The sequence below is a fragment of the Primulina tabacum genome, chromosome 14 (assembly GCF_025594145.1).
Source record: "Primulina tabacum isolate GXHZ01 chromosome 14, ASM2559414v2, whole genome shotgun sequence".
Taxonomy (NCBI): Eukaryota; Viridiplantae; Streptophyta; class Magnoliopsida; order Lamiales; family Gesneriaceae; genus Primulina; species Primulina tabacum.
This window is the reverse complement of record NC_134563.1, coordinates 32468688-32490702: the sequence shown is the minus strand read 5'-3', so window position 1 is coordinate 32490702 and position 22015 is coordinate 32468688. Positions and strand designations below refer to the sequence as shown.

At 31.3% G+C, this 22015-nt stretch overlaps 2 protein-coding genes across 2 annotated transcripts; one reads left to right on the top strand and one right to left on the bottom strand.

Moving 5' to 3' along the window:
* Window positions 1–2024: 2024 nt before the first annotated feature.
* LOC142524898 (protein RGF1 INDUCIBLE TRANSCRIPTION FACTOR 1-like) lies at window positions 2025–3997 on the bottom strand. The gene is made up of 4 exons (XM_075629056.1): window positions 3752–3997; window positions 3449–3646; window positions 2934–3149; window positions 2025–2786 (listed from the first exon to the last, which is right to left on the bottom strand). The coding sequence occupies exons 1-4, from the start codon at window positions 3752–3754 to the stop codon at window positions 2523–2525; spliced, it is 681 nt and encodes a 226-aa protein (XP_075485171.1). The 5' UTR covers window positions 3755–3997; the 3' UTR covers window positions 2025–2522.
* A 10528-nt stretch (window positions 3998–14525) lies between these two features.
* Window positions 14526–16524, top strand: LOC142523644 (uncharacterized). Its single transcript, XM_075627358.1, has 4 exons — window positions 14526–14849; window positions 14955–15091; window positions 15553–15650; window positions 16319–16524. The coding sequence occupies exons 1-4, from the start codon at window positions 14630–14632 to the stop codon at window positions 16461–16463; spliced, it is 600 nt and encodes a 199-aa protein (XP_075483473.1). The 5' UTR covers window positions 14526–14629; the 3' UTR covers window positions 16464–16524.
* Window positions 16525–22015: the final 5491 nt, after the last annotated feature.

Below are 22015 nucleotides of genomic sequence, written 5' to 3'. Positions count from 1 at the left end.
ACTCACGGTTCAGAATTCTCCCAAGTGCTCCTACTTGGATTTCACTTGCCATAAAGTTAATTCCAAATTAACTTTTTGGAATGTGTCATTTCATATATATTATTATTGCGCGCATGAAGAAGGATTAATTACCGGTGACATAAAATTAAGGTTTTAATAATAATATTTATTATTTTTTGTATAATCTGGACAAGATAAAAAATATATAATTCCAAATTGTCTTTCCGACCATTACCACTACCACACGGGGGGCACACGTTGTTCGCACTTTAAACACGGCAAATATTCATGTGAGACGGTCTCACATGTCGTATTTTGTGATACGGATATCTTATGTAAGTCATTCATTAAAAAGTATTACTTTTATATGACTTTTTATTGTGAATAACGGTAAGATTGACCCGTCTCACAGATAATGATTCTTGAAAGCGTCTCTCAAAAAATCTACTCTTTAAACACATACTAATAAATCATATGCTAATACCAAGCAATTCCACCGAACGTCAACATACCTAAATACATATATAATAATAATAATAATAATAATAATAAAAGGGAGTAATATTAACGATATGCCAAACTGGACTCGTAATTGATTGATTGCAACAAAAGTTTGAGTGAGTCTTATGTGAGACCGTCTCACGAATCCTAAGTTGTGAGACGGGTCAACCCTATCAATATTTATAATAAAAAGTAATACTCTTAGCATAAAAAGTAATATTTTTTCATGGATGACCCAAATAAAGATCTGTCTCACAAAATACGACCCGTAAGACCGTCTCACACAAGTTTTTATCCAAAAGTTTTGACTTAAATTTGTCATATATTTTATATTTCCAAATTTCCATGCCCAACCATCTCAATTAAAGACCGAAAGTCTTAAGTAGAATAACCATAGGTATCTAAATTTTACACACAAAAAAGAAAATGAAAATATTTGGTAAAACTAAAAGAAAAAATTGAAAATATAATTTTGATATGATGACCATCAGCAGTGTCTGTTTCTATATTCATCATTAAGACGACACAAAAATAAACATGATCGATGAACATAATATCAAAATTAAATAAAACTATATTTGACTCAAAAGAGATTGATTGCGGAGTCGGTATATCTACCGTTTTAGTGATACAGGTGTGGTGTTAGTCCCTTCAATAGAACTTATAGTTAACTATGTTTTAGATACTAGATAAAAAATATATATATACACTGAGTCAATATCCAATCTCCACCGTGAAAACAATCAATGGACCAAAATCAATTGGGACCCACAAAAAAAAACAACTAAACCCTCCTCCCTCCACCAAGCAAGAAACATCACCACATTATTATTATTACTGTTATTATAATAATATATTTATTAATCAAAGGACGGCTTGACCTAACAAACTGATTCCAATAACCAGAGGCACCTGGCTTTACTGCGACCAATTACATACAGACACGTATGCTACACAGAAACGACGTCGTCCCAAATCGGAATGGCGTTCCATTGGTCAACATTCCAAAAATAGCATACGTACCACATCGCCTCGTCAGATTAACACGACCACGGTTCGCTCCCAGTTTAACCAAAGACCAATTACTTTTCCCAATTTCAACTCATGTCGACACTGAAGAATCAGACAATTTTTTTTTTTTTAATTCATGTTTATTATCGATGTCGTTGATTTCACATTCCTTTTGACGTTAAAGAGTAAGTCTACGTTGTCTCTCACGAATCTTTATCTGTGAGACAGATCAATCCTACCGATATTCACAAAAAAAAAATAATAATCTAAACATAAAAAAATAATATTTTTTCATAGATGACCAAAATAAGAGATCAGTCTCACAAAATACGACCTTTGAGACCGTCTCACGCAAGTTTTTGTCAAAATTAAATTATCTGACTTCAGAACCAAAGGACACTGATTTTAAACTCTCACCGGGTCTAAGTTTCATGGACAACGGATTCTCCTACATAATTCAGTTAACAAGATAGGACATGATTTTGTGTCGAAACAAAAAAAGAAAAAGAACCACTATGTAAAATATAATTGCACATATATCATTACCCTTCCTTTTTAAAAATACATGAAAGCACAAATTAACTAAACATTTACAATTTTGTCCATTGACCAAGTGGCCAATATCAAAAAACCAAAACCCATTATCTACAACCACAATGTACTTGTGAAAGGCCTAAAAAGATGTATGTGGATTTTATAGATCGACCATGACTCGTATATACTTTTGTATGTTATATCAAACTTCGTAATTGCTTTATTATTTTTTTTTTCCCCTTATTTCTAAAAACTTAGATTCTGCCCAACTATATTTCACATTCTATAATTTTTATATTGCCATTATTTACAATGTGGTAGACCTATATTAGAGGAGGAGGAGGAGGAGGAGGAGGAGGAGGAGGAGCTAACTCAGCCACGTGATAAGGTTTTGGGCTATATCCATTTTCTTCCTTTTTTCCATATTGGTGATGGGAGGAAGCTCGTATTGTAAAGGGGCGGGCTATTCGGGAATTTTATATTTCAATCAGAACTCCTCCCATTGGGGCTCTGTGGGGGATTCCCTTTCTTCTTTTGGCGGCTCGGTGACTAGCAGACGTAGGGGGAGGCGTTGACGGGACAAAGCTGGGAAGCTTGTTGGTGCTCCGGCCGTGGACGCGGCTGCTACTGCTGCTGCTTCGGGAATCCTCTGATTCCTCCACCGCCGCCGGATGTGGCCTTTTCTTCTCCGGAGACAGTTTGTTCTTTTGAATACCGTTGTTGTTCGATGTCCCGACAATCTGAGAAAAGAAACAAAATGAAAGCTAAGTGAGTGACACAAAATCAATCACCAAGAATCTGCAGATAAACGTTGTCTCAATTCACGATTAATGCGAGAGTTTTAGGGTATTGATATGGGATAGAAGAAATGGTGGGATTATATGTACCTTGCAACCGAGAGAGCAGAATCTGAAGGAATCAAGAAGGCTACGCTCACAGACCTCGCAGGTGTTGGTGACGCCTTTCCCAGGCCTAGGCTGTGGCCTTTCATTCAAGAAAACAACCTTAGCACTGTTGATTATGTACGTCTGAACAGAGCTGATGTCAAGAAACTTTTGGATTTCAGACACCCTTATAACATCGTGGTATGATGACCTCCTTATCTGATTAAAGGAAAAAGAGAAATGAGTTCGAAATTATCAATTCTTACATCCAATTGGGCAAGCAATCCAATGAACGGAAAATGGAAAAAAAATTAAAAAAAATAGCAGCTTTCAAGGCAACGCTGTAAAGGATGAAGAAATCATGGAAAAAGAAGGGACATAAGCATTAATAAACCAAAACCAAATTGTTAAGAAGCACGTGGAAACAAGGCAATTCACAAATGGCGGAAATTCATAGTCTGAAACAGGTGGGGCAAAACATTGAAAAAGGTTATGAATTCGGAAACAATAAATGATACCTGAATTGCACGATGGTCCTTGTGATGAGCCAAACACAGTGAACAGAGAGGACCATTCATACAGTCCAAACAGTACATATTGCATTCACTCTTGTGTGAATCAACGTGAAATTTGCATTGAACAAAGAACTGTTCCTTCAACAGCGGCTTCAGCCATGGCGGCCATCGGTTATCCTCTTCATCAGGTCCTCCAGCTCCCTGAAACAAACCAAAAAACCCGCCATTCAAGAAACAAACAAATAAAGAAACACACACAAGAAAACAAGCCAAAATGGACATCAATCAATAGCTCGTAAAAATTACCATGATTCTCCTATTCTTGGGCTTGATTTCGCGGACAGCCGTTTCTTGATTATCGATCGCCAGCTTGAATAATTCAGTAATATGCTAATGCCGAATACATAAACGTCTCGAATAGAGCTAAGAGAAAAGTGCGGTTTGTGTGTGTAACGCTGTTTACCATGGAAAGTAAAGGGTTTTTCTAGGAGAGCGAAGAAAGGAGGCTGTGGAAAGTTTTGTAGAGGCGGTGAGAGCGAAACAGAGAAGGGATGGATCGTTCTTATCCTCTCGTATTCTCATAACACATAAGCTGTGTCCGAACCTCAACCCGAGGCTGAACCTGGAGATACGTTGGAAGCAAGGAACTGACCTCCTCCTTTCCTTTTTATTTCATAATTTATAATATATAATATTATTTTATAACTTAATTTCTTTTTCATGTTGTATTCATATTCTTTCTTTGGTCTTATCAATTAGAGTAGACGAGTTCTTTTATTATTGGGTGAGGAAATTGATATTAATTGTAAATGCCTCTCGTTTTTAGAGATGCACATCTATTCGTAATTCGATTACTCTTACGGCCGCGTTTGGGTCGATTACTCAACGTCATTTCTAGCCAATTCCTATGGATATTTTACTAGCATTCATCTAGTTGATACACATTGTCACACAAATAAATCGAGAGGGGTTCGTTATTTCTTATCCCCGTTAAATAATAATTATCGAATTTGAGTCGAATTTAACATTACATTATAGATTTTATACCTTTTTTCTAATCAAGATTTTTTCGAGTGAATGAAAGAATCAAGTAAAACGAATCCCAATTCTATTGCCTTGGAGAAGTAGCACACGACCATCTGAATTTACGGATTGGCGTTCTATTGACAAATAAGATCTCTTATGAGACGATTTCACGAATCTTTAACTGTGAGACAGATCAATCCTACCGATATTTACAATAAAAAGTAATACTCTTAGCATAAAAAGTAATATTTTTTTCATGGATGACCCAAATAAGATATATGTCTCACAAAATACAACCCGTGAGACCGTCTCACACAAGGTTTTGACAAACGCCTTACAATTATAAGCATCCCACTTTTGTCAACTATAATCTTTATAAATATTGTATTTCTCCATTTAATTCAATCTCAAAAGATCAAATTGCCTCGTATCGAGATGTATTTTTAAGTATTAGAATATCGTATTAAATTTAATTTTGAACAATATTTTGGAGCTGTGTTATTCTTTTCTTTTTTTCCCAACAACTTGAAGTAAATTTAATTAAATTAAAATGAAATCCATACAAAAAAAAAAAAAATTAAAAAGAAAAACATTATCTTTATATGAGAAAGTGATTGGATTGGTCAAGATAACCCCATCTTTTGGATGTGGTGCTGTTTTTTAATTGATACGCCGTTTTAACACCGTGAGGTTTAATTTGATCAACCCCTGTTGACAATACATTTATCAAATTTTATTTATTTATTTATTTCGATATTCAATTTTTTAAAAACTATCGAATCATTTGAAAAATTGTAGTTGAAAGTTAGGACCAACTAATGTCACACGAGTAGATATATTGTGAGATAGTTTTACATAAATTTATTCATAAAACAGATCAATTTTGATCATATTTACAATAAAAATTAATAATTTTGTCAAATTTTCATAAACGTCATAAATATTATATTCGTATCACAAAATCGACTCGTGAAACTGTACCACCTGAGTTTTTGTGATGACGCACAGTGGCAGGCAACATATGATCAGGTGCAAAATTTTAATATCTAGGCTACGTTTCACACAATTAAACGGAATTGAGTAATTTTTCTTTTAAATTGAACGGAAAATACTTTTCCCATTAATTTTTCCTCGAACAATATTTTTTTATTTATTTATTTGTATAGAACTATATTTTTTTTAAATTTTTTTGGGATTATAATTGCACTGTATTTCTTTGTTGTAGGAAGGAAATAAATCCACGTAATCTTGACGTAGAAATCTACTTTTGCAAAAGCCCATCTTTCTTTGTATTTTTGTTGCAAAATGATTCGTTATCCTTATTTTGATTCCCAAATTTATTATGGTTTCCATTTAATGACAATAAATAAAGTCACGAAAATATTTAATCGGTTTATCTTAAAAAATGTTTTCGAATAGATGTAAATTATTCTCAACAGTTTAGTTAGTAAGTCCTAAATTTTGAAACTGTGAGCTATGGGTTAAATGAACCGAAATGAGTCGATATGAAGTTTTAATAATTAAATGTGTGTACATAATATAATTCCAACCGGAGCAAATTTGAAGGCATATCACGTCCCTATACTTTGGATGTGTCAGATCTGTCCGTTCAACGAAATCACTACATGTCACGCATTATTTTGGTGTCATAGGACAAAGCAATGTTGGATACGATCAATTTTTCATCCACTATTTAAACAAGCTCGTAACATGGATGTAAACACATATTCTCTTCTGACGATGCAAGCATCGTCAACCCAGAAGTTGACTTTATCTACATCGGGGCAATTGTCACTGAAGTTCGAAACCTTATTAGATACACCTAAGACATACACCTCAACTACAAAAACATATTAGTGAATGTTGTTGTTAACTCTTATGCATCTTTAGCTATTTCTTATCTATCCTTCTTTGTATGAGAGTCAGTAAACTTTTCGTTTTGGTTGATTGATCTTGTAATCGACGATTTCACTCATTCTTAATAAAATTTACAAGGTTTTACCGTCAAAAAATAATTATACGTGTTTAAGCTCGAAATAATTGAAATTATTATGTCATATATATTTGTGAGAGAAAATCTAACTTGTCATTCCCACAAATAGGTGTGTTATCTAGATTTTGTATTGAAAATCTAACATAATATATCAAAAATTGGTTAACTCAGAGGATTCAACTTTTATTATTTAATAGTATAGACACTAATTTTCCTCATCGGTTTCATAAATGTACTTTCACTGGCACTTTTTTTTTAGGACATGCTTACTGTGAGATGATTTTTCGAATTTTTATATGTGAGATATGTCAATTCTACCGATATTCACAATAAAAAGTAATACTCTTAGCATTAAAAAATAATATTTTTTCATTGATGACTCAAATAAGAGATCTGTCTCACAAAATACGATCCGCGAGATCGTCTCACACAAATTTTTGTGACATCTTTTATACATGGTGTCAAATTAGAACCGCCCAAATTCCATATATAATCGCTTATTTAACTTTTGTTCATTATTCCCGGTGAGATTTATTTGTGTGTGACGATTAACAATTTTCGCGAAGGAAATTTTTCTTAAATTTATATCCGATTTCAAACTTCAATCCATATAAATACAACATATATATATTAATAAAAGTGATACGAAAATTCCAATTATATATATATATATATATATTCATATTTTTTTCATTGGAATTTTCGTGTCATTTTTATTAATAAAAATTGTTACTCGATTTATAAGATTAATCAACCAATAAAGAAATTATTGTTCAGTCACAAAAAGGTGTAAGAAAGAAAAAACAAATTATATTAAAAATGAGGGACCAGTCTTGACTCGGATACAAAATCTTGTAGACTTATCCCAACATAGGTTACTGGTATTCTTAAATTAACAAATAATAAGTGAAATAAATCAATAATATATTTGGAGAGAAAAACTTTATTATTAAGCAGCAAATGATTAAATGTATATTATACTTATATATTTATAAAGTGAAAAGACCAATATATCCTTCTATCATCGACCTTTTATCTACCATCTTCCTATCCATAATCTTTTATTATTTTCTTTATTATTTTGGATTTTAATTCTCAATTTCTAACCTTCTAGATTTGTTCTATTTCTTTGAATATCCGCCATCGTACTGTGCGGGTTGCTATGAATTCAGCAACTTCTCATATTAAAATGCGATTATAAGATAAAGTCGGCTTAACATACTATTTCGCACATTAATAATCGTACAATTGCGTGCTCGAATTGTACATCCTATGGCACATAAATTGCTGAGTTAATATATATATACACACACACACACACACACACACACACATATATATATATTATACACACACGTGTTAAATTTAAGGTAAAGCCAAATTTCAATAAAATGACAAGTGTGAAGTTAAATAGTAATTTTGGGGCATACACAGAATTTCATACTAAAAGTAAATAGGTTTTATAAAGTGGACATTACATCCTAAAAGTATTTGACTTGAATGGTTATCAACAAAAAGAATACAAAATGGTTATTGAAATTGTGAAGCCGGATCCTAAAAAGAAACGGGAGTTCCGTCTCCTGACATAATTTCAGGCGAAAAAAACATGAATGAACCGATATCGTGATTCCAAGACCGTGCATGCATACAATTGTACAATTGAAAATATTTAAAAAATACTATTCATATCAATCATGTGTATTTTTTTTAGAGTTCGTCACATAAGAAATCCAAAGTTAAGTGTGATTGACTTGAAGTAATAATAATCTCTAATAAGTTTTTCAGGGTGCGTGTGAGTGATAACATAAAAAACTCGTCGTCGAATATGAGACAGTTGTATAAGTTTTCTTGACATTTATTAGATTTTGAGAAATTTTAATTAAAATTTTTTTTTGAGGGAGCAAAATAGAGACTTACATAATGTAATTGAGGAGAATCAATAAAAATCAACAAGGATACCATGTTCAACCTGTAAGACATGTGGTATTTATATATATATAAGCCATCTGTTGTAACAGAACATAATATTAAATAATTTGATGTATTTTTAGAAATATTCACACAAAACAAATACGCCAACGGATGTTTCCATGCAGACACGAGAAATTTTCCATGGATTATATATAAAGGCATTCTACATTATTCCTCGAGAATTATAGGTGAGTATATATTATATATTGGCACTTGCCAAAAAGAACAATTGAATTCAATAATAAGTAGGTCTTTTGTGAGACGGTCTCACGAATTTTTATCTACAAGACGGGTCAATCCTACCGATATTCACAATAAAAAATAATACTCTTAGCATAAAAAGTAATATTTTTTCATGGATGACCCAAATAAAATATATGTCTCACAAAATACGATCAGTGAGACCGTCTCACAGTAAATTTTTGCCTTTAATAATTGATAAGACTCTGTCTGAAGTGTCAAATAATAGAACTGTCAAATAATAGAACGCAAAGGCATATATACTTTGATATGTAAGATAATGCTTATGCTTTAGTACTTGTGCAATGAATGATGTCTACAAAGCAACAAATATTTAATTAAGAAGATAGATTAGTAATTCACCACCCAAATTTAGTTGTCAAGTGGGGCATTGTTCTTGTTATAAGTTCTATGCCCACTTATTTTTTCCTTCTGTTCTCCACACTGATTTATTTTTGTATTATACAGGCCAGTGTCATGTCTTTACCCGAATATTAAAATTCGAGTTAGAATTTAAGTTTAGTAGAAGGATGGAGATCCAGCCAGCACATTATCTTCTCTTTTTAAATTGATTAAACCTATACATCCTGGTTGCAACACACGTGAACAAAAATGGTCTGAATTCATTTTAGGATTCGGTTCGATCGAGAAATGGTAGATAAGGGCCGATGTGCCATGTCGATCGGTGTGCTTTCCCTTTGACTTACGCCGAAACGTAGGATCAGGAATTCTCTTTTCACCTCCTCGGCTCCTCTTTTGTTGAGTTCAGATATTTTTGCAACATATCTCCTTGATTGAGTAGCAATAACTCCAGGTTCCAAATTTTAGTTGGAAAAGCAATCGTGCTGGTGTGGAGCGTAGCTGTGCGGATAGAGTTCGATTCCAAGTAGAAAGTAATGCTCAAAAAGATTGTTTAATAAAGATGGGTATGGACTGCTGAATACATTAAGCCCATAATTAATGGGCGGCCCATTAATACTTCAATGCAAATCAAAATGTAATCAGATGGGCCTAGCATTATGGGTTAAAACGATGATAGATTTCAAATGCTGGGCTTTAAGGAAGTCCAGCTTGGAATACAAGTTTTGGAAGTAATTCTTTTCTAAAAAATAAAATAAAATTACAAATACAATTAAAAATCAAACCTGCCAAACAATATGAATAAAAAAATATAATAAATCACGAACAAAACATTTTATTCATTTTTTTAAAAAAAATATCAAGCAACTATTAAAATAATTTATTGTTGCTTGTTTTTGTTGAAAAAGACATGGACTGAATGCATTGTAAATGATTTATTTTATTTTGTTTATATATAATGTTTAGTGATCGTGCAATCCCCGATAGCCAAATTTGAGCGTAGGTGGGACCATATATCACTTCTCTTCCTTTCGTATCATTTACGATTTCTTGAAGTAGTGAAATATAAAATTTATATATTTATATTAAATACTTTATTTGATGCTATTTATAACATATAAAACTTATTCACAAAGTAAAATACGAACAATAAAAGATATATATCACAAAATACGATCTGTAAGACCGTCTCACATAATTTTTTGCATGAAAAAATAATGAAAGGTGAATAACATCGTTTTTTTTTTGTCACACACATATATGTATATATATATGTACACGTAAAAAAAGTAGTTGTGTATGTGGTGTGTACATGCAGAAGATTTGGTGTGTAAATATTGATGCTATTACTTTATATCATTCACATCATTATTTATGGCATAGAAATCATTGCTCTCCGTTTTACATCAACAAATAAATAGCAAAGAGAGAGCGTCCGGGGGCCAGCAAATGGCGTGCTACGTAGCAGAAGAAGAACCATGGAAATGTCAAAAACACCCCTCGAAGAGCCGGCGCAACGGCGTCTGCCCCACCTGCCTCCGCGACCGCCTCGGCAGCCTCTGCCCCGTCTGCGCTAACGTACGCCCATGCGGTTGTGTTTCCAACACTACGTCCTCCGCATCATCCTCCTCTTCCTCCTTCTCCTTCTCCTTCTTCAACAACGGCGGTGACGTCAGCCGCGCCTCTAATTTCTCCGTGGCCGAACCATCCTTCCGCCGGTCCAGATCCGTCGCGATCCCCTTCATCCGTTCTGCTAGCCGTCGGATCAGTACGCCGTCGTTCCTGAGAAAAATTGCGACGAAGAAGACGAAAGAGAGATATGAATTCGATCATCTCGGTAACGATGATGAAATCAATATTGATAGCAGCAACAGAATCAAAGAGTTCACGAGGGTGGTTACGAGATCGAGGTCAGTTAGCACGGGGACGAGTAAGGCGGTGATTGCGCCAGGTGTCCAGAGATCCGAGCTCACCTCTTCGCCGGCGAAGTGGAAGCTGTGGCATTTCCCAAGCCCGATGAAAGTGTTTTGGAGCTCCAAAACTTCCAAGGTCATGGTTTGAACCTATGATCACCTTTGCAAAGGGGTGATTTTCGTTTTTCTTTCTTTCTTTTTTTTTAAAAAATAAATTAAATTGATTTTCTCCCCTTTTCAGTATAGTAATTTGGATATTGCTAACAGGTAATCTGACTGAATAAAGCAGAGTAATTAAGTAATATTCCTTAGATTAGAATGTCATGTCTCTTGTATTTTAGACTTTCATCGATAAAAAAAATTAATTTTATTTATATTTGTAATAAAAAATATTTCATTTTAATAGATTTTAATGGATAATTTAAATATAAGATCTGTAGTAAAATTTTTACATAAAATCACTGTCCTCTTGTATATATGAATATATATTTTATTATTTGAAAGAACATGCTTTTTGAATGTTAATTGATAACTGGGCTTTATGATTGCTACTGTTATTAAATTTCAGATGCTAAAATATATTATTTGACCCAGAAAAATCATCAATAAAAAGCAAAATTCAGTCCACTAAAAGGAAAATTTTGAAAGATAAAAATTATATTTTTACTTTTGATTGTGTGGTCATCGTAATCAGCTTAAAAGTATTATTAATTTTTGTACTGCTTGAGTCTTTTATGCTTGGCGAAATTCCAAGGTTTGAACTTTTCAAGATGTGGTAGGTTATTTGCTGAATAATAATAATTATTATTATTTAAAAAAATTTAACTTCAAACTTTTTATTCTACAATAGACCAATTGGTGAGTCGAAATTCGATTGTTTTTGTCTTTGTTTGGTTACTCTTTTTTTTTTTTTTTTTTTTGAAATGAATTTTTCTTGTCTTTGTTTGGTTACTATTCAAAAAGATTTGAATTTAAACATTCCTTTTATTTTTTACACTCAAGAAAGAAATAACGATATGAGTCCTGAAGCATTCAAATATTGTGAATGTTCAATTTTTATTAGAATATAAAATCAATAAATATAAACCATTGATGTTACTTTTTTGGAACAAATCCTAATTGTTTACGTGACCATATTATGAGTAGGTCTATTGAGACGATCTCACGAATCTTTGTCGGTGAGATTGTTCAATCATACTGATATTCATAATAAAAAGTAATACTCTTAGCATAAAAAATAATATTTTTCATAGATGGCCCAAATAAAGAGATCTGTCTTACAAAATACGACCCGTGAGATCATCTCACACAAATTTTTGCCCATATTATATACTCCGCACATAATAAAGTGGGATGATTTATTCCTAACTTTTTATATATCCAATTTTTCGGATTAAATCCTCTACGACAAATCAAATGGCTGTGATTTTAGCAATCTAAAATGAAGCAAATAAAGAGAGTGTTTGCAATAAATCATGCTTCTAAAAAAGTGCTTAAATTTATACATAATGAAAATCCAGAAAAATGAGAAGTAAGTATTATTTCAAAATACAAGTGAAAAGCTGAAATATGAATATATTTTATATAAGGTATTGTTTCCAAGAGCGTATTTTAAATTTTTTTTAGCTTCTACGTATAATTTTAAACATTTCTATCTGCTAAAAGTTTGGAAACATTTAAAATAAGTTACTGCAAACACTATAACTTGTCACTAGTATCATTTTTATAGTAGCACGATCAACATCGCACCGGCTTTTGGATTTTTTTTTTTAAAAAGAAGCTAATACATAACTGGTTTTAAAAGTACACAAAAATGATTTTTTTCTAAGAGTCGCAATGAATTCATGAGCTTTGATATATATATATATATATAATATGATCGTTCTATTTTATTTCGATTAGAAACAAGTGGTTGCTAAAAATGGGCAATAATTAAAATGTTTTGAATATTAATGGTTTCATAATATTTCTTAAAGAATGATGGGGTCAGCTTATCGACGTGTCTTGTTAGTGTGTCTGTGGTGCTACACAAAAGAGTTTGATTTTTGCACATGCATGGGTTGTCCCTTAATTATACATCTATTTTAATTCCTAGACAAAATGACACCGCAATTAGGTTGTATATCTTGTCTAATACAGTGTCCATTTTAATTTATTATGAATATCATCACTTATTTGTGGTTAATTAATATTATATATTTCCAATTAGGTAAACTATATTTTGAGATTTGAAGAACATGAAGATGATTAAACTATTTCCCTTTTAAAAAAAAAATAAAATAAAATTGAAGGAATAAACTTCGACTCAAACCACTAAAACAAAAGTGTTTCCGACGAATTAAATTAAGAGTAGGTCTCTTGTGAGACGGTCTCACGATTCTTTATATATGAGACGAGTCAACTCTACCGATATTCACGATAAAAAGTAATACTCTTAGGCTATATTTGGTAGCCATGATAAGAGAATGATTATTAAATAATCATCACTTATCTCATGTTTGGTTCATTTTTAATTTAGCATGGAGGCCCTTGATTATGATTGAAAGCTCTAGCTATTTATGTTATTTGTGTGATTAAATATCCCCTCCTCAAAGGTGTGATAATGTATAATTCTTGAATAGTGATAATGATAAATTAATATAATAATTAAATTTTTATTATATTTTTTTATAAATTAATTTCATATATTTTTTATTATTTTCAATCATTTTAAAGAAAGTAAATTGTAATGCAAATCTATCTTAAATTAAATTTTTATAAATTTCTAATCTTGTTAATTAATTCTTTTATGAAAATAAATATTTATTAAATTCTAATTTATTTTGTTTAATGATTACCGTAATATTTTCAAATATATTTCTAATAAATATATTTAAATTAATTTTAATAAATGTAAATTATAATTATAAATATTTAATTATCTATCAAATTATTTTAAGAATATTTATAATTATTTTAAAAAACAATAATATTGTAATTATTACTAAACTTTATTTAACATTAACATTCAAAATATTATTGCTATTTTAATTATTAAAGTAAATGAATATTTATAAATTTATTTTTAATAAATATGTTAAATTAATTTTAGTAAATATAAATTATAATTATAATTATTTATTATCTATTCAATTATTTTAAGAATATATATTTAATTAACATTTGGGGCATTTTGGTCATTGCAATAAAATTTACAAAATTAATCCATCATTTAAAATCATATCAAACACCATGTTATTTATCTCACTATACTATTAATCCATATATCTCATTTTTTAATCACTCTAATTACTAATCATTTGCTTATCCCATCACACGTACAACGTAGCATAAAAAGTAATGTTTTTTTATGGATACCCAAATAAGATATCCATCTCACAAAATACGAACCCGTGAGATCGTCTCACACAATTTTTTGTCTTAAATTATATAATTTCAAAAAAGTAATTATGTAATGAAAAAAAAATTCTCAAAAGGCCAAGGAATAAATGAGATTGGGATTATTCACAGTTTGCTTTGTAGCACATAGTCTCGTGGAGATCGAAGAATTCTAAGTAGAATACCGTTTATAACAAGAAGCTCTTTTGTAAATTTGAAAGCTTCCAAAAAATTAACCCTTTCAATCCTCATCATATATTTAGCACTTTCTTCAGACAACACAAAACTTGTGATAGAAGAAACATGAGTAGTTGCTTTTCGATACCGAAGACAAAGTTCGCGCAGGATGTGATCGTAGAGGAGTCTCCGGGATCGTTGGACAACCCGAAACGAATACTCATAGTTATGGATGCTCTAAGGGAGTTTTCGTTCGATATACTCGAATGGGTTTTCCGGAATTTCACCCTCGAAAATTGCTGTACTGTTACTATTCTGGGGATAATGCCTTGGCTCAACATCCCACGTATGATCCCTAAATATCTTAACTAGGTAGTTGTTTTTACTATTTCTTTCGATCCTTGTATCGTATTTAAACAATTATAGCCCCAATTGTTATTTTGCTCGGTAGTGTCTTCGAAGACATGGAGTGACGTTTGGAGTTTGAATCTGGGGAATTTGGACTCTATTCAAGGGAAAAGAGATTGCAAGAGTGATCCCAAATGCCAAAAAGTTCAAAGGTTAATGGAACTTTGCGCAAGATATGGGGTATTCCTCTCTGAAACCTTTCAAACTACCACATCCATTAAAATAGACAGTTGATCCTTCAATGATATAAACAAGATTAGAATTTGGACCTAACTCAACCCCAAAAGCTAGTTCAAGGGGAGAGGATTGTCCAAGACCATATATACAACTCCCAGGTATTTTATCCAATCGATGTGAGACAACTAATACACCCCCACGCCCAGGAATGAACAGTTTGGAGCGTGAAGTTTACAAATGACCCGATTATGGGACAGTCAAACACACTAATGGTGGAACCTGAGTTCTGATATCACGTTAAGATTGGAACTTGGACAATCCTCTCCCCTTAAGCTAGCTTTTGGAGTTGAGTTAGGGACCAAATTTCAATCTTTAACTATATATATATATATATATATATATATATATATTATTGGCTTTCAAAGTATTAGTTTTTAGTGTTTTCTTTTTCTCTATTTTTTCAGGTAGTACCTGAGATCAGAACTGAAATGGGGCATCCTTTGAAACTAGTTGTTTTAGAGCAAATCAGCAGTCTTCATGCTACGTTGGTATTATTTGATAGGTGTGTGCCGATATAACATCCCACATAATTAAATACTGTATATCTACACTGAATATTAGGAAAATTGTGTGCGTAGAATATTGATACTTGGGGAAAAATTGCTTGAAACCCATTAAGAATATCATTATCCAAGAAACCTAGCTACTAATTTTTATTTTGAAATAAAGTGTAATATTTTTCAAGAACTGAGTTGGGTTAAAGACCCGTTAACAAAATTGATACAGCCTCATAAGAGATTTTGTGATCGATGAAATAATACAGTAAAAGCGATGTTTTTTGTTAAATTATAATCCAAAGAAACCCCCAAAAAAAGTTAAGCCCGATGAACCCCCTGCACCTCCCATCCTCTAGTTTTGCCTCCAATAATAAACCGAGTCTTCGTTTGTGTGGATAAAATAGTTTTAAGGATAGATCGGGTTTCGGATCTTTAATAAAAAGGCATTCAAATTCACAAAAACAACATATGCATTTAAAATTCAAATTACTTTGTGTGACTAACGTGTAAATAAGTAAGATATGAACTAACATTTTTTTTTATTGTTAACAATAAAATTATAATCGAAATTCATGGATTTCAAATTCATTCATCCAAATACAACCTAAAATAATTTGAAATCAAATTTTTTTCCCGAATATATTGCTCGAATCTTTTTTTCCCCATATAACAGGTACCATGACAGGAAGAACATAGAATACTATGCAGGAAAGGTTCCATGCAACTTGTTGGTGGTGAATGACAATGGAAGTGTTGATCTTATCAAGAAATTACACAAGCCCGTGGATAGCCAAGAACAAAGCATGCAGTCCAGCTAATTAATTCAAATCTTATGCTGTATTTTGAGTCCAGATTAATACGTAATAAACACATAATTGGTGTATATGACTCATACTAAAAAAAATGTAAGGTAAAACTCAAAATCATCCCCGACTTTTCGTTAATTCTTCGAATCCACCCCTCACTTTCAATTTTCTCCGATTTGGTCCTTCTATAGAATTTTCGACCCTTAACAACCTTGATCATTTGTCTAGACTAACAAAAAAAAAAAAGAAAAACCCTTATTTCATCCTATAAAAGTTGATATAAAAACCTGTTTTATTAAATTTATTACAACTTATAACTACCATATTTTGTATTTTATTTTTTCAAATTCTAAAAATAATTAAATAATTACTTTACCTGTGAGTATTAAATAAATTATTTGTATTTTTTGTCATCATTGATAACTTAAATATTATAAAAAATAATTAATTATGTCAAAATTCTATGTCAGTATGAATTAAACTTCGCAACTTATAATTCATGGGGATACAATCCGAAATGGTCACAATTTACAACAAAAACAAATTTGTATCATACGTTTGATATCTTTTTAGAAAGCCCATGATAATGATAAATAATTTATACAAGGATAAAATATCTCTTTTATGAGATATAATAATTTTATCATAAACCCTATATATGATCATGTTCTAAATTAGTATCACTAGATGATAATTATATAAATGATTTTTATAAATCTCTGCTAGTAGGTAGAAATTAAAATCAAATAAATATTTTTATTTATTTTTATATATTATATAAAATGATAATTATATAAATGAACTCGAGATAATTATATAAATGATTTTTTTAAATCTCAATAAAATTATTAGTATCACTCGATTAATCTTAAAAATTGATATTTGACTTGAATCACAAAATCAAGGGTTCAATTATCATATTATATAATATATAAAATTAGGTAAAAATAAATAAATCATGCAAGCACAGTCGGTATATAAACAGATTAAAAATATGAACTCAAGCAACAACTTTGAAATTATAACATTTATTATGATAATGTTAATTTTGTCATTACAATCTAATATATAAATTTAATCATTCTTATTAAAATCATACCAAATATTAAATATAATATCCTACATCTTATTTATCATTGACTTATCATTATATTATATATCATATGTTTATCTTATCATGTGTACCAAATTATGCCTAAAAAACAATATATATAGAATAAAGGCCTACCAGCATACTGAAATACATAGCACCAGGTTTTGGATCCATGACCCATGGCTATGATACCATTCTAGAAACTTGTCCCAAAAGCTCTAATTCATGAGGTATCCCAATAATGGAATTCGTACTTTACAAAGGAATGAAAGCCATATGAAAATGTAATTTTGAACCACAGTCAACCATTTGTCCATTCGAAGCTCCAACGAAAATTATATAGGTCTTGGCAGTTGGGCTACTAGCTCAACTGCTATCAGAATTGCTGCCAAGATCTACATAAATCCAGGAGGTATTGGGTTCTAATCCTGTTAAGGTAAAAGTTTCAGTGTCTGGGCTGGAGAAGTTCTACGAGTAATGACGCATGGGAAAGCCGTGAGAGAAATGGCTCCAGTGAGAACCCAAGACGGGACAAGGCCTACGAGGGAGCCCAAAATCTGGATAACCCATAGTCGATACATTTTCATTGTAAGAGGCTATGAAACTCAATAGTTCCAAAATTTTTCCACGATTGGTTCATGTTGTAGACTCGTCATGACATCTGAAAGAGCATCCTTGAAATGCAAGTCATCTATTCAACACTCAAGGCATGTGGAAGGAAATTTTTTTTGTAAAAGGTTGTGTAGCCTAGCTATGCGATTTTTGCCTTGATCGGTCTGATATTCGACACACTCAGTTCATGCTTGTATGCTTTCAAACAAGTCAAGTCTTTTTCAGTTCAAATCCGGCCCATGATTTGCACTCCTTGCGTCGGCGTGCATGAGAGAGAGCTTCGAAACTAATCATTCTCACACTTTCATAAAGTATAACATAATATAAACTATTCTATATATACCTCCTTGATTTTCCTGTGTGGACAAACTCATAATTTCCCAATTTTCATTCATACACATGGAAAGCCCATTAACACACAAAACCCAATATATATTATATATATACAATCCAACATAGCTACCATTCGATCACATAAGAAATTGAATAAGCCTCTGTTGTTCCTCATGGTCGAGATATTTTCGAGCACTTGCACACTGACATAAGGGAAAAGTTACAAGGGCATCCCATAACCTTTTTAACGTTGAAAAAAATACTGAGATAAAATATGAGCCCAAGGATAGATGAACAATGTCCTTTTGCAAAGAAAGAATTCTTCAACCACAGATTTTGTCAAATCTTTCCTTCAAATCTTCCCAGACTTTGGATGCATCGTTGCACTAGATAATTCCACTGAAAATTTCTTTTGACACCAAACTCATGATCCAACATAAAACAAGAGTGTTGCATCTCTCCCATTGATGCAAGGTTGGATTGGTGGTTGCTAGACTGACACAGGAGCCATCAATGAATCCAAGCTTGTTCTTCGTTTGTAGAGCCAAAAACATCTCTCTACTCCAGACACCATAATTCTCAGTGCCAAGGAGGGGACCCTGAACCAACAAGAATCCTTGAGTATCTCGATGGGTGTAAGTATAGAGGATCGTTGAATCCAATCGTTCCTAAATGAACCTCCATGAATTACAAATTTAAGTGATCTGGAGAGTTTAATCTGAGGAAATAGAATACTGTTGATACCATGTTAAGATTCAATCTGACTCATCACAAATCTCCATTAATGGAGTTAATCAATTGATTGAAGATAATGGCTCGGGGAGAGTTTTTTTCTACAGAAGAATGGAGAGCGAAAAATGATAGAACCTTAGTATGACAAACAAGAGTCTAACAAGACGTTTAAAAACCATTTTAATGGTCGAATCAGTTCAACTTTTTTTTTTACTTTTTAGGAAATTATTTTTAGAATTTAATTGTTTCTTATATTCAAGATCTTAAATTTAATTTTGGATATATATATATATATATATATGATTATTTGGATTTTGAACTTTTTTTAAAAATTATTTTAATAATATTATAGATTATTTTATTTGTAATTTTTTTGTTTAAAATACATATGTAATTATATTTCACATTTTGATTATATATGTTGTTGTTTAGATTTTAAATTTTGGCAAATATATATTTTATATTATTTATATACACATTTGATATAATTAGAATTTACAATATATTATTATTGTTATTATTATTATATATAAAATGATGATTCGCTCCGATTGAACTAGTCTGATCGTCCAATTAAACTATTATTTTAAGATAAATCAATTCGAGTATCGGTCTGATTATAAAACATTAACCTGAACCATACTTAAAATATGTCTACAAGATAATAACCTTTGATCCGAATGCTAAGCATCAACTAGGACATATATATTTAGATGTAAGTATTGCTATACCATTTATCCTGAAGAAATGATCAATAAATCCTCAACATCATACCTTTATTTGACATCAGCGTGTGTTAGAAAAAGTACATATTTGTTCTCCTTGATCAACAAGAAAATGTTTATGCACTCTTCATTCTAACATTTTTATCTCGAATGAAAATTAGTACAAAATATTAAAAATATAGTACTAATATATGATATTTGAGTACCAAATGTTTTAGATCTGATATTAAAATATTTTAGAATACTCAAACATTTATAAAAAATATCGATATTAGTGACACATATCTTTTCTTGAATTAAAATCATTACAAAATATTGAAAATGTGATACCAATATATTATATTGGAGTACCAAATGTTTCAAATATGATATTAATATATGTTTTTTTAGCACACAAACGTGTATAAAAATATTCGTATTAATGATTTGTCTTTTCTCATATGAAAATCAATTTAAAATATTGAATATATAATATTAAAATATGATATTTGAATATCAACTCTTTCACATCTGGTACTAGATATATGGTATTTGAGTAATCAAACAAGTATAAAAAGTGTTGATATTAATATAGTTGTTTCATTTTAAACTCAAAATATTATTTTAATATTATTTTTTGTTTTAGATGTAAACAGTTTGTACTTAAATATCATATATCAATATCATATTTTCAATGATTTGAACGCATTTTCATTAATAAAAAGATATGTAAACTCAGATAGTACATAATTTTTTGTGTAAATCATATAGTGCATCAACTTTTTTCTCTAACACGGACTGAACACATTATGTTTTTTTTTTTTTTTTAAAGCAAGTGGCACATTAATCTTATTTTGGATTTTAAGTAACTTCAGCTTGAACAATCCTTAAATTGTTTTTTCTCTAAGAGATAATAATCTTTATCCGAATGCTAACTTTTTAATTGTTTGCTCTGCTGCATATATTTAACTCATAGTAAAACACTACAAAAAAAAAAAAAATTGCGATGGTTTGTGCGCCGAATACACCGTCGCTAATGATATTTAGCGACGGTTTATCACAACGTCACTAAAGTCAGCGTCGCTAAATTTTGCGACGGTTGCTCGTCATTAGCGACGGTGTAGCGACGGTTTTCAAACCTTCGCTAGATTAGCGAGAAAACATAATCGTCGCTATATTAGCGACAGTTTTTACGTAGCGACGGTTTTATAATAAAATCATCGCTAAATGCTGAGATTTTTGTTTTCCTGATTAGCGACGGTATTCAAAACTACCGTCGCTAATTTGTTTTTTTTTTTTCAAAAAAAATTTGTTTTATAATTTAATTAAAAAAATTTAGTTTTACCATAAAAACAAATTAAAATATGTATAAATCTATAAAAATAAAAAACTTACAAACTGGTCATAGAAGACATCGAAGCACTGTGCACGTGCAAAAAAATGGTGGAAAACGACCTACACTACAATTGCTAACAAAATTCATGATATATACCAACACTAAGAAATTTCCAAGAATTGAAATACAAAAAATTACCTTAAATTGAAACTAAAAGCGTTCAAAGAGAGAATTTATCGCATGTGTGAAGTGTTGTGGATGGAAATGGACTGGAAATGTAGATATTTATAGAGAATTTGCGACGGTTAAAGGATTTAACCGTCGCAATTAGCGCCGGTTTTGGGTAAACCGTCGCAATTAGTGACGGCTTAGATTAATCTGTCGCTAATAGCGACGGTTTATGAAAACTGCCGCCGATCTAAATTAGCGACGGTGTTTCTTACATCGTCGCTATATTTAGCGACAATTACAGTTTCAACTGTCGCTTTTTAAAAAATTGCGACGATGTTAATAAAACTGTCGCTATTTTTAGCGACGGTATAAGCACAACCGTCGTCAATTTGCGACGGATATATAGAACTGTCACTAATTAGCAACGGTTAGATGATAATTGTCTCTAATTAGGGACGGTTTTCTAAGCTGTCGCTAAAGTTAGCGACGATTTTATTACAATCGTCGCAATTATTTAAATAGCGACGGTTTTTGTTCAAACTGTCGCTATTTAAAGCAACGGTTTATGAAAAACCGTCGCGAA